Source organism: Ascaphus truei, chromosome 17 (genome assembly GCF_040206685.1).
Source record: "Ascaphus truei isolate aAscTru1 chromosome 17, aAscTru1.hap1, whole genome shotgun sequence".
In the NCBI taxonomy this organism is placed as follows: domain Eukaryota; kingdom Metazoa; phylum Chordata; class Amphibia; order Anura; family Ascaphidae; genus Ascaphus; species Ascaphus truei.
The window spans coordinates 39,954,624-39,968,331 of record NC_134499.1 but is presented as its reverse complement, the minus strand read 5'-3'; the positions used below and the strand labels follow the sequence as shown (position 1 = coordinate 39,968,331).

The 13,708-nt window shown below is 47.5% G+C and overlaps 1 protein-coding gene across 2 annotated transcripts in view; it reads right to left on the bottom strand.

Moving 5' to 3' along the window:
- Positions 1-13,708, bottom strand: part of SUSD3 (sushi domain containing 3) — a 50,991-nt gene that overhangs the window by 12,352 nt on the left and 24,931 nt on the right. For both annotated transcript variants that reach the window (XM_075574903.1, XM_075574902.1), the window contains exons 2-3: positions 8,768-8,956; positions 5,503-5,650 (exon numbers count right to left, since the gene is read on the bottom strand). In XM_075574903.1, the coding sequence (XP_075431018.1) occupies positions 5,503-5,650; positions 8,768-8,956 (337 nt within the window). The remainder of the gene's footprint in view (positions 1-5,502; positions 5,651-8,767; positions 8,957-13,708) is intronic.

The window sequence follows — 13,708 nt, the reverse complement described above, 5'->3', positions numbered from 1 at the left end:
TGAAAACCTGACCTGTTGGGAGAGAGGGGAGGGGGGGGGTGTTGAGGACTGGAGTTGAGCACCTCTGCTATAGACCATATTTTCTAAGTGGTGCTATGCCATACAATAGCTTCCAGCGCCAGGAGACACTGCGTAGCCCATTCAAGAGAACAGATCATGGGGCGGTAGTGGAAGGTGATTTATGTAGCACTGCTCAGTAAACATGGCCATCTTTTGCCTGCATTTTGCAGCACAGAGCTGCTTAACACCCCAATTGTATTTTTTTATGAATTAAGCATATCACTGTAATTAGTTTAATCTGGCGCTATGTACCACTGCACCGTAATCAACTGGAGCGGACAGATTTAACTGTATAAGTGATCGCTGCTCAGTACTTTTAGAAACTCTTTAATTGTCATCTTATTGTCCAAGACACTGCACTGCACACACTCTAATGCAGGGGCGGCCAACGCCAGTCTTCGAGGGCCAATAACAGGTCAGGTTTTCAGGATATCCCTGCTTCAGCGCAGGTGGCTCAGCCAATGACCTGTGCTGAAGCAGGGATATCCAGAAAACCTGACCTGATGGTGGCCCTTCAGGACTGGAATTGGACACTCCTGCTCTAATGCAATCCCATCACGTACTAGGATTCGATTTAAAGGGGAGGACCAAAATAAATAGATACAATAGCAACATGTTTAAGGCATTCATTTAAGCAAATATTCCCTGAGACCACTGTTAGTGTTGGCAAATAGATACTTTAGAGAAGTGGTTCTCACACGTCTTCCCTGAGACTCGCAGCCAGGCTGCCCCCGCGGGGTGAGAAACAACAGTGCGCTGGTACACAGGCGAGTGCCCCTGATGTGCAAGGTTGGGGGATTGCATTAGAAACCTGGGCTGGCTAAAGGGTCCAGAAGAGGGAGTTGCTTTAGAGCACAGGTTCCCAACTCCGGTCCCCAAAGACCACTAACAGTGCAAGTTCTAAGCATGTCCCTGCTTCAGCACAGGTGGCTTGGTAAAAAATGAATGGGCCACCTGTGCTAATGAGAGGATAGACTTAAAACTTGGACTGTTAGTGCTCCTCGAGCACTGGATTTGGGCACCTCTGCTTTAGAAGGTTTGTATGATTTGTATCACACAACTCTGTGTGTAGCACTGTGTGTAGCTCTGTGTGTAGCTCTATGTGTAGCACTGTGTGTAGCACTGTGTGTAGCTCTGTGTGTAGCTCTGTGTGTAGCTCTGTGTGTAGCACTGTGTGTAGCTCTGTGTGTAGCTCTGTGTGTAGCTCTGTGTGTAGCTCTGTGTGTAGCACTGTGTGTAGCACTGTGTGTAGCACTGTGTGTAGCACTGTGTGTAGCACTGTGTGTAGCACTGTGTGTAGCTCTGTGTGTAGGTGCATCCCACTAGTTTTTTTTCTCTTCTTCTCCTCGGGTAGCAATTATGATACTGTTAGTTGCCAAACAACAAATGGTAATGAACGATAATACGATACACAATTACAGTATTCAATTCTATGTAGAGTAGAAAATCTGACGCATTTTTCATAGAACACAACAGTTTATGGTTTTCACTTTAAAGATGATTAAATCTTTTTAAGGAAGATAAACAAACAGGATTTGTTCTTTAAAGCAACAATCCAGCTTTCCTTTTTTATATAGTTATAGGATTGAAGCAGGGCAGCCCCTGACACCGTAGGGGGCGCCAGTAGCAGTTCCGACTGGGCTATTGAAATGGTGGATTTAAAGCTCCAGCGTCACGTGGGCCAATAGGAAGCCATGACATAATCCCTTGCGGCTTTCTCTTGGTCCGCGTAACCATGACATTTAAACCTGTGCAGCTTCTACCAGCATCACCTACAGAGGTAAGTATCTCCGGAAGCAGGGGGTCCCCGGAGCTGAAAGGAGGTAAGTATCTCCGGAAGCAGGGGGTCCCCAGAGCTGAAAGGAGGTATCACAGGAAGCAGGGGGTCCCCAGAGCTGAAAGGAGGTATCACAGGAAGCAGGGGGTCCCCAGAGCAGAAAGGAGGTATCACAGGAAGCAGGGGGTCCCCGGAGCTGAAAGGAGGTATCACAGGAAGCAGGGGGTCCCCAGAGCTGAAAGGAGGTATCACAGGAAGCAGGGGGTCCCCAGAGCAGAAATGAGGTATCACAGGAAGCAGGGGGTCCCCAGAGATGAAAGGAGGTATCACAGGATGCAGGGGGTCCCCAGAGATGAAAGGAGGTATCACAGGAAGCAGGGGGTTCCCAGAGCTGAAAGGAGGTAAGTATCACAGGAAGCAGGGGGTCCCCGGAGCTGAAAGGAGGTATCACAGGAAGCAGGGGGTCCCCGGAGCTGAAAGGAGGTATCACAGGAAGCAGGGGGTCCCCAGAGCTGAAAGGAGGTATCACAGGAAGCAGGGGGTCCCCAGAGCTGAAAGGAGGTATCACAGGAAGCAGGGGGTCCCCAGAGCTGAAAGGAGGTATCACAGGAAGCAGGGGATCCCCGGAGCTGAAAGGAGGTATCACAGGAAGCAGGGGGTCCCCAGAGCTGAAAGGAGGTAAGTATCTCCGGAAGCAGGGGGTCCCCGGAGCTGAAAGGAGGTAAGTATCACAGGAAGCAGGGGGTCCCCGGAGCTGAAAGGAGGTAAGTATCTCCGGGAGCAGGGGGTCCCAGGAGCTGAAAGGAGGTAAGTATCCAAAAGCAGGGGGTCCCCAGAGCTGAAAGGAGGTATCACAGAAAGCAGGGGGTCCCCGGAGTTGAAAGGAGGTATCACAGGAAGCAGGGGTCACCAGAGCTGAAAGGAGGTAAGTATCACCAGAAGCAGGGGGTCCCAGGAGCTGAAAGGAGGTATCACAGGAAGCAGTGGGTCCCCGGAGCTGAAAGGAGGTAAGTGTCCGGAAGCAGGGGTCCCCGGAGCTGAAAGGAGGTATCACAGGAAGCAGGGGGTCCCCAGAGCTGAAAGGAGGTAAGTATCACAGGAAGCAGGGGGTCCCCAGAGCTGAAAGGAGGTATCACAGGAAGCAGGGGGTCCCCGGAGCTGAAAGGAGGTAAGTGTCCGGAAGCAATGGGTCCCCGGAGTTGAAAGGAGGTAAGTATCACAGGAAGCAGGGGGTCCCCGGAGCTGAAAGGAGGTAAGTATCTCTGGAAGCAGGGGGTCCCAGGAGCTGAAAGGAGGTAAGTATCACCAGAAGCAGGGGGTCCCCGGAGCTGAAAGGAGGTAAGTATCTCCGGAAGCAGGGGGTCCCAGGAGCTGAAAGGAGGTAAGTATCACCAGAAGCAGGGGGTCCCAGGAGCTGAAAGGAGGTAAGTATCACCAGAAGCAGGGGGTCCCCGGAGCTGAAAGGAGGTAAGTATCTCCGGAAGCAGGGGGTCCCCGGAACTGAGATTAACACAGTTCAGCTCCAGAGACCCCCTGCTTTCCACCAAGGGAAAACATTTTTTGGGGGGGGGGGGGGGGTGGGGGAGGGGGGAAGCATCTGCTCCTTTTAAAGAAGAAAAAACTACAGGCCCTTGGAGAGCATCGTGACTCTAACTCACTTTCCCGTGGCTTCACTACCAATAGGAGGCCTTCGTTTTGTTTCCCGGATGAGATCTGTGATTGTTACAACCAAATGAAGACTATTTTGCTACCAGAGCCTTGTAAAGGAGTTTGGACAATTCAAATGTGCAAGGCAAGTTCTACTTATTAGCCTACTTATCCCAAAATGACCAAGTGGGTGCCATGCTGCTTAAATGAACCAAAAAATTACCGGAGGCTCAGAAAAAAAAGCACAAAACAACTCTACCTATTAATCCATTCGCAGGCACCGGAAGGTTCACAGCGTTAAGGGCCTGTTTCGGCACAGGGTTTTTTAGCTTCTGTTTTTCTTCTCTTCATTTATTTTTTAGCCGTAGTTTCCAGTTAATTAACTTTAATGCAATTTCAATTTAAGCCTACTGAAAACATAATGTTCTCTAGGCCAACTAAAGCAAAGTCTTAGCCACGGTCACTCTCTCAGGTGTCAGAAGCAAATTAATTGGCTGTGGAGATATTTAAACTCATACTTATCACACTTGGCAATAATTGAGAAAGGGTGCTCATTCTCAAATGATTCTCTAATGTTGCAAAGCATTTAGTTTCTATTCAGAACTATTTAAGGCAGGAGTCTGTGTTTGGCAGAGCTGACATGTGTAACCTATAGAATATGATGAACATTTTATATTCTTTTCTTATAGTGTCTGCACATTGCAAATAAAATGTCACAATCATATTGCCTGAGATAAAGTCCCCTGTTCAATATCATATACTGAGATCATATTTACATTTTTATTGTGTGTCAAAATGTTTGTGCTCAAAAATAAATTTAAACAGAATTGTGTATTTTCTTTATTTATAACTAGTATTATTTAATATATATTATTTATGTAATATTCTCTATAATGGCCATCGTTTGAAAATAAGACATTTTCTTATGCTACAATATGTTTACCAGGAAGTAAAACATTGAGAGTTACCTCTCGTTTTCATGTATATCCTGGGCACAGAGTTAAGATGACAAATAATACATGGTTACAAATACAGTTACATAAATGAACAGGGTATACATTATATACAATACATTGCATGCACAGTTAGAGATAATATATATACACTGGCGACACACTTTATTCGAGCTCTGCTAGTCCCACGAATTCGGGTATACCCGGGTGTATTGAGGTTTGTGACTGTTTTCTGCCCGAGTGCATTGGGTTATTTTCCAGGCAGGGATTGAAGCATTTTATTCCCGCTGGCTGCAATACTGCACAGTATATATATATATATTGCATTACAATTCATGAATTTATGCCATCTGGTAGACACGCGAAGCATTGCAGCCTATTAAATCCTAATCATTATCATTTAACAGATCAGCCGCCCGTCAGCCAGGCATGAACCCAGGCTGGGAAGGCAAATGCAACGGGGCTTGTCAGAGGTGAGGAGCGGCGCATTCCAGGTATCTGCCAGGTACATACTGGGTATTTGCTCGAATAAAGTGTGTCGGTGCAGTAACAATATGAAACATTCGTGCTGCGTCAAATGTAATTGAAACCTTGCAATTTACTGTAATTCTGCGCTGATACAAAACAGACTTTTAGGGTCAACGCCAAGTTAAATTTGGGGGACACTTTTGACTCACATTTACATTTTTGGGAACGGACATACATACTTCTTTAGTATGTACCCTTTGCATCTGTATGCCCAGCGCCGGCCATTTCTATTCAGGCAGATTGAGAAATGTCAGGTTAGTACAGAGGCACAATATAAAATGAGATTTTCGTGCGCCTATTTTGCGATAAGAAAGCCATTTGCGATGCTTCGTACACAGACTAATCACTCGTTCTTCTATAAACATCAATAGGCCATCAATGTTTTATCGTGTAACTAAGCTTCTATGATAACTAGTAAGATGAATCCATTGGAAATAACAACACAGACAGAAGGAAAGGAATGATCTTATTAGGACGGTGGATTTTGATCCGTAATAAAATTGATTGCGCCTGTAAGATTGATTTCTGCCTCCTTACCTTTCAGAACGCCTTCGCTCACTTTTCTTGACACATTTGACAAGACAGCACGTTAAAAAAGCCATTGACATCAGCAGGATGATAGCGCAGCTGACAATGGAGGCGATAACTGCCACTTTAAATCCAAATGTCTCATATTTTGATAGGGCTATAAAACAAAAGAGAAACAGCGGGTACATATTTAAGATGTAAAAGCTATTAAATTCATCCCTGACATTTTCATTAAACCATTGCTCAGTCTGCGTGCTGCCTAATTTTGCCGGCACCGCCGAGGAACCCGCTTTAGCTTTCGGAATGACACTTTGAATATTTTTGGTCTGAGTTCAAACCAGTGATGTCTTGAAGCCGACTATTAGTATGGTCCTATTTATATTAGTATGGTCCTATTTATATTAGTATGGTCCTATTTATATTAGTATGGTCCTATTTATATTAGTATGGTCCTATTTATAACATTGTATTGCAGAGTTCTCAACGCCGGGCCTGAAGAGTCCTCAACAGGTCAGGTGTTAAGGACATCCCTGCTTCTGCAGAGGTGGCTCAATGAATGGTTCAGTCGAAGAGCTTGCTTCAGCACAAGTGATTCAATCAGACTGAGCCACTGATTGAGCCACCTGTGCTGAAGCAGGGATATCCTTGAGGACTGGATTTGAGAACCCCTGTTGTAATGGATTGTTCACAAGCAGCTTGTGAGAGATATCAATCAGATACAGTGCTGCCAGCAATCGCACACCTGGGAGATGTAGTCATGCAGGTACTTTGCTGCAACACATGCACAGAAGGATCACTCCTTCACTGCAAGAGGAGCCAGCGACGTCTCTGGAATTAACTTACAATCCTCATGTTAATCACATCTTCCATATCAAATAAACTATGTTCATGGGGGCTAGAAGTGGGGTGGGGTAGGGACTGCAGCACCTCCCACCTGGATTTATACATTATGGTAATGTATGTATGTTACTAATTTTGAATGTACAGGATTCCCACCCAAAAACTAGTTCCTGCACTACTAGCTAAGTTAGTTATTTATCATATTCTCCACAATCCCAAATTCAGGCAATACTGGAATAAAGAAAATTCTACCAGATTTATTAATGTACCGCGCGAGAAGTTTGACAGCAAATATTGAATAGAACGGATTATGGAGTAATAGCCTGCAAAGTCAAAATTGATAATGGAATTATTTGTGGGGCTGGTATTGCTGTATAGTGCTGGCCTTAGCTTTTGCAGGGGCCCGAGGTGGCATGCTGGCAGCAGGGACCCTCCGGTGGAAGTGGTGGGGGCACTTACCTTGAAGAGCGGCCCTCCTCCTGCAGCGTCGCAGCGTCCCGGTGGCATGAGACGTTGCATTGTCATGGCAACATGTCGTCATTTGACATCACGTCATAGCAACACATCGCCATGTAACGTTGCGGCATCAGTTGATGTTTGGGTCGCCATGACAATGCGACGGTGAAGGTGGAGGTCCGCTCCGGAGAAGGTAAGACCCCACACGCGCACACACACACACACACACACACACACAGCACTCCCCTTGCGGTGAGGAGCGGTCCTGTGCCGGTCCAGGGATTTTCCAGCTCCCTCCTCCGGTCGGGTGGGAGCTGGATCCCGGAGCCGACAGGGGAAGGGAGATGGAGCCCGGGGCCCCAAAGATCCAAAGTCAACCACCTTGCCCTGGGGCTGGCCCTGGCCACTGTGTCCGAGTATATGCCCATGCAAACAGAATAGTCATTCTGTATAATGACTATAAATATATTTATAAGAAGTCTGGGGACATATTTTGTTGCAACGTTTTAGTTCGTGAGGATTTCTGCATTTAGCATTTAGTCGTGAGCTGTAGGCAGGAGAGACAGATGGAGAACAGTGTTACTGCCGGTGAATCTGCTTCTAGGACTGCGCTGATTCATTAAACACCTCATCCTTGATGATTAATTAAAAAACAGCTCTTTAGTATTATACACACTAAACCTTATTAAAGCAGCATAGCAGGTTTATATCTAAATTTAACAAACACTATATCTTAAGAAAGATGTATTTGCCAGGGACTGTCTAATTCAGTGTTTCTCTTCCACCCAGGAGTGCCACAATCCAACCTTAAGGGTGTCCTGTGGGAAAACTAATTACCATGGGCAGAGGAGGAACATTTACCGTGGGCAAGATCCACCAACTGCTCTCTCCCCTCCCCAATTTATAGAGCCATGGCAAAACAATTCTGTAATTGTTAACTGTATTTGTGAACAGTAGCAAAAATGATTATGGGATGATTGTCGCAGAGACTGCAAAAGTACCCCAAAATAACCCCTTATAGTGCACTCAACCTACATATGTCGATATAATATACAATCAAACAGTACTGTATGTACAGTGGTGTGAAAACTGTGTGTATACACACACACACACACACACACACACACACACACACACACACACACACACACACACACACACACACACACACACACACACACACACACACACACACACACAGTGTTGAGAAAAATCAGAACCCCCCTTTTATTTTTTGGCATATCTTGCAGAAAAATCAGTACATTTTCATGAAAATGTGCGCAATTATAGGTCTGTCACAGTAGATTATTACATTTATGAATTATTTGATAATGTAATAAATATTATTTGGAATTGGTGATGGCGTGATGACCTCATAACATGCGTAGTTACAAAATAGTGTTTAGCGAAGAAGATAAGCACATTATATTTCTCGTTTAATCAACACGAACCTCCCGCAGTGCATCTGTTAACATAATAGTGACATCAGTTTAGTTAACATCAGTTTATTGTCTACATCGTGCTTCTTATATACTGTTAATCTACATAACAGACCTACAATTGTGCGAGAAATATATAAGATTTGATGAAAAACGAATGGGGTCCCGTTCTTCCTAAACACGGTGCATATATAGCATGTATAAAAATAAACTTGCCTGGCTGCATTAGCATGAGCAAGCCATACTCATCGAAAATCGAAACTAAGCACTCACGGGTACTTTTAACGAAACAAAAGGGATTTATTTAGTCCATCGCCGTTTCGGTCCAATTACAGGACCAATGGAAAGATTTTCATTTTCTGAATTTTATTGCAACATGACGTTACAACTGCAAGCAAATAAGATCCATGAAAATATACAATTCCCTATAGGAAGCAATTTTGGGGGAAAAGACAGAAAATCGAAGAACTGTTAAGCAAAGGCCTTCTCAGAAATACCGTACGATAATAAGCACGCCGTCTGTCTGCACATATCCTTACGTTTGCATGTTGGGGTCCCTGCTGTCCACAAAGTAGTGTTTCCCTTCCAGACACAGGTGCTTAATCCTTCTCCAGTAAGTTGATGCTTGGAGGAACATTGAAACATTATGACTGTGCCAACAGAGGAACCATTTCCATGCACAATGTGGAAAGAGCCCGATTCAGGTGGTAGCAATCTTTTACACTGACCTGGAAATGAACACAGTAAAGGGAATGATGACTACATGGATTTGTTGCTTTAATAATCAATAAACAGGAGGTTATGCATTTAGGGCATAAATAAGAGATTATCACTGAGCAATCCTATAGAGTTTCGTGCTTCGTTGAGCAGAAAAAGTGTCTATACAGCACTCTGAAAAAGCACTACCCTATGTTCTGCGCGAGGGACCTGCAGTGCATTGCAAGCAAATGCTGGGGTGTACATGGCCCCGGTAACGCACGGATTATTGAGCGCAATACCGCTTAGCACGCAGCTGCTCCATTTCAAAACACAAGGTAATAACTTTTTCTGTTTGGGACTAGAAAGTCAAAATGCAGCACAACATGAAACCCCACAGAGTATACAGTGCGCGCTTCTTTCGGGGGGCTAGGTGCGAGCTTTCCATGAAGGTAAGAGACAGGCATCTTTTAGCATCGATGCATTATGGGAGGTTCTCTGGTGAGAAACTGGAGGAGTGGTTATACAGGGGAGGAGTTAGGGCAGGGTTGGGCAACTCCAGTCCTCAAGGTCCATCAACAGGTCAGGTTTCACTGCATCAGGCTGAGACTGAGCACTGATTGAGCCACCTGTGTGAAGCAGGGTATCCTAAAAACCTGGCCTTTGTGGACTGGAGTTGCCCATCCCTGCCCAAGAAGGCTGCGACGTTGCATTGAGCAGGAGTGAGTTCTAAGCAGATTCAGGGAACCTTCGCCTCTCTGGACGATCATTCCCAAAGTACAGAGAACGTGGTCTTTTTATTTTACATCAACATTTCTTCTCGGGATAAAAACGTGAATGGTGTTCTGTCATAAACAGAGTAATCTTCCAATAAACAAGTGTCACAGCATGAATAGGGGTCTATATATATATATCAGATCAGAGGTAGTTTAAACCTCTGTATCTAAAAGATCTGAGTCAATTAATGAGCCTGATTAACACCTTTTATACATAAGATAGACCTAAGCAGAAGAAATAATAAAAGTTTGATGTGTATCGAGGGGCACAATTTGGGAGTTTAATACAATGGTCCATTCAATCATCCAACCCTGACTCGCTGATACAAAGTGCGGTACTGCTACATAATGCAACAAACATGTTTTTAGATACTGTGCATCTCACAGAACTTAACACAGAACCACGTTAAAGCAGCTGGTCGTTCTTTTAGTCTTACCAACACTTGGGGGTCTCCTGACCAGGGCCGCTGAGTGGGGGGGACAGCTGGTGTCCCCCGACCTCTGGCCAAGCCCTGCTGCTGGTCGTGGCCAGACCCCGGCTCCCAGCTGCCTGCAGGACCTTTCCTCTCTCTATCCCACGCTGCCGAGCTTCCACAAATTGTTTGCATTGGGGGATGGGAAGGTTTTTTTTTCGGGGAGGGGTCAGAACTGTAGTCCTGGGCCCCGGAAAATCTGTCTGCGGCCCTGCTCCTGACACCCGAGGCCTCCTTGGTCCTGGAGATATTTGTAGTATTTTTGTGCCTGTTTTAATGCAACAAAACTACGAACATGGTCACCAAAAGAAAACCACAATATCATCTTCCAACGACGTTACCTCTTTCCTATCGGCCCAAGGAACAAACCCTGACCTGGAGGCCATATTGTTTCCCTAGTTTGCCTGGCGGACCGTGGTGGTACCGGCCTCAATGCTGTGGAACCAGGAGATACACAGACATCAGGGAAAGCACCGATGAGCCCGGTTCACGTAATATGTGTAAATATATAAAAACAAACATCGTATACAATGCAGGATTGCTGCTGTAACTTCAGTGTGCGGCAAGTAACTCAATTAAAATGGCTGCCCTCATAACGCTGAGGTAATCAGGTTATAAAGGATTGTCTAGTGCAGGGATGGCCTACTCCAGTCCTCAAGGGCCACCATCAGGTCAGGTTTTCAGGATATCCCTGCTTCAGCACAGGTGGCTCAATCATTGACTCAGCCACTGATTGAGCCACCTGTGCTGAAGCAGGGATATCCTGAAAACCTGACCTGTTGGAGGCCCTTGAGGACTGGAGTTGGCCACTTTTGATCCACTGACCGTGCCAGAGAAAACAGTGCAGAGAAAATATTTCCGGCCTGCGTCTCAAGGTCTCAGCGTCTTCTTTGTAAGGGAATCTTCCACCTTGTAGACTGCAGGACATTATGTATTTACTTACTGTGCTATATATACAGTATGAAACATCATGTGAGCCACTTAAACAATGACAAGAAAGTCAGTAACAGAGCAAGGATGTGATGTGTTACCCAGAGACCCTCTCCCGTCTCCCAGAGACCCTCTCCCGTCTCCCAGAGACCCTCTCCCGTCTCCCAGAGACCCTCTCCCGTCTCCCAGAGACCCTTTCCCGTCTCCCAGAGACCCTTTCATGTCTCCCAGAGACTCTCTCCCGTCTCCCAGAGACCCTCTCCGTCTCCCAGAGACCCTCTCCCGTCTCCCAGAGACCCTCTCCCGTCTCCCAGAGACCCTCTCCCGTCTCCCAGAGACCCTCTCCCGTCTCCCAGAGACCCTCTCCCGTCTCCCAGAGACCCTCTCCCGTCTCCCAGAGACCCTCTCCCGTCTCCCAGAAACCCTCTCTCCTGTCTCCCAGAGACCCTCTCCCGTCTCCCAGAGACCCTCTCCTGTCTCCCAGAGACTCTCTCCTGTCTCCCAGAGACTCTCTCCTGTCTCCCAGAGACCCTCTCCCGTCTCCCAGAGACCCTCTCCCGTCTCCCAGAGACCCTCTCCCGTCTCCCAGAGACCCTCTCCCGTCTCCCAGAGACCCTCTCCCGTCTCCCAGAGACCCTCTCCCGTCTCCCAGAGACCCTCTCTCCTGTCTCCCAGAGACCCTCTCCCGTCTCCCAGAGACCCTCTCCTGTCTCCCAGAGACTCTCTCCTGTCTCCCAGAGACCCTCTCTCGTCTCCCAGAGACCCTCTCCCGTCTCCCAGAGACCCTCTCCTGTCTCCCAGAGACTCTCTCCTGTCTCCCAGAGACCCTCTCCCATCTCCCAGAGACCCTCTCCCGTCTCCCAGAGACCCTCTCCTGTCTCCCAGAGACTCTCTCCTGTCTCCCAGAGACCCTCTCCCGTCTCCCAGAGACCCTCTCCCGTCTCCCAGAGACCCTCTCCTGTCTCCCAGAGACTCTCTCCTGTCTCCCAGAGACCCTCTCCCGTCTCCCAGAGACCCTCTCCTGTCTCTGCTGTGCCTGAGGTTTGTGTAATAGTTTCTTTCTGGTCTGACTGTCAGTAACGGTCAGAGCGCAGTGTTCCGTTGTCTTTCACTCAGTTCCTATTGGTGGAAATTCCGAGCCTTCAGCTAATGAGAGCACGTGTGTTACACACTTAGGCCCAGATTCACAGACCCTCTCTCCTGTCTCCCAGAGACCCTCTCCCGTCTCCCAGAGACCCTCTCCTGTCTCCCAGAGACTCTCTCCTGTCTCCCAGAGACCCTCTCCCGTCTCCCAGAGACCCTCTCCCGTCTCCCAGAGACCCTCTCCCGTCTCCCAGAGACTCTCTCCCGTCTCCCAGAGACCCTCTCTCCTGTCTCCCAGAGACCCTCTCCCGTCTCCCAGAGACCCTCTCCCGTCTCCCAGAGACCCTCTCCTGTCTCCCAGAGACTCTCTCCTGTCTCCCAGAGACCCTCTCCCATCTCCCAGAGACCCTCTCCCGTCTCCCAGAGACCCTCTCCTGTCTCCCAGAGACTCTCTCCCGTCTCCCAGAGACCCTCTCCCATCTCCCAGAGACCCTCTCCCGTCTCCCAGAGACCCTCTCCTGTCTCCCAGAGACTCTCTCCCGTCTCCCAGAGACCCTCTCCCGTCTCCCAGAGACCCTCTCCCGTCTCCCAGAGACCCTCTCCTGTCTCCCAGAGACTCTCTCCTGTCTCCCAGAGACCCTCTCCCGTCTCCCAGAGACCCTCTCCTGTCTCTGCTGTGCCTGAGGTTTGTGTAATAGTTTCTTTCTGGTCTGACTGTCAGTAACGGTCAGAGCGCAGTGTTCCGTTGTCTTTCACTCAGTTCCTATTGGTGGAAATTCCGAGCCTTCAGCTAATGAGAGCACGTGTGTTACACACTTAGGCCCAGATTCACAGAGCCCATGAAGTGATTTAACGTGGCGCTAACCTGGTGTAAATGTACATCATGTATGTTATTCCTCAATGTGTATCCTCAAATACCATCATGTTAAGTCATGTTTTCATCCGGAATCAGCATTGCGTTATCTATAACGGCCGTTCCCACTCACATCCCATGTCCACCAAGCTCTGCTAAGGTTAACGCGGGGACGTAACGCGGGGACGTAACATTACGTTAGTGATGTCACACCTAAAGGTGGTGAGGGAGATCATTTGAACCCCTTACTCTCCCAAAACCTATATTTCAGGTACTGGGTGGCTAATACTTAACACAAAGTTACTTATTGCCGGATAACACAATGTTGTGCTACAGTAGCGTAATGTTATGCTAATGAGGTGTGCAATGCCTGTTTTTGCGTATATATATATATATATATATATATATATCTTTGTGAGGAAATAACGGCTGTTAGGATTTACATTAGGTAACATGATATTGAGGCCGGACTTCGGGGTTCTGACCCTTAGGCCTCGGACATAGCACAGACACGCAAGCTCGCGACCGAGCGCGTGACATCACACACGCCTGTACTTGCCGAGATCTGTGTCCTGCAGGGTTGGGCGGTGGGGGGCGTGTTGAGGGCGTGGCGAGGGGCGTGCCCATGACATCACGTGAGCGGTTCGCCCTCTCTGGCTGGACCATGCA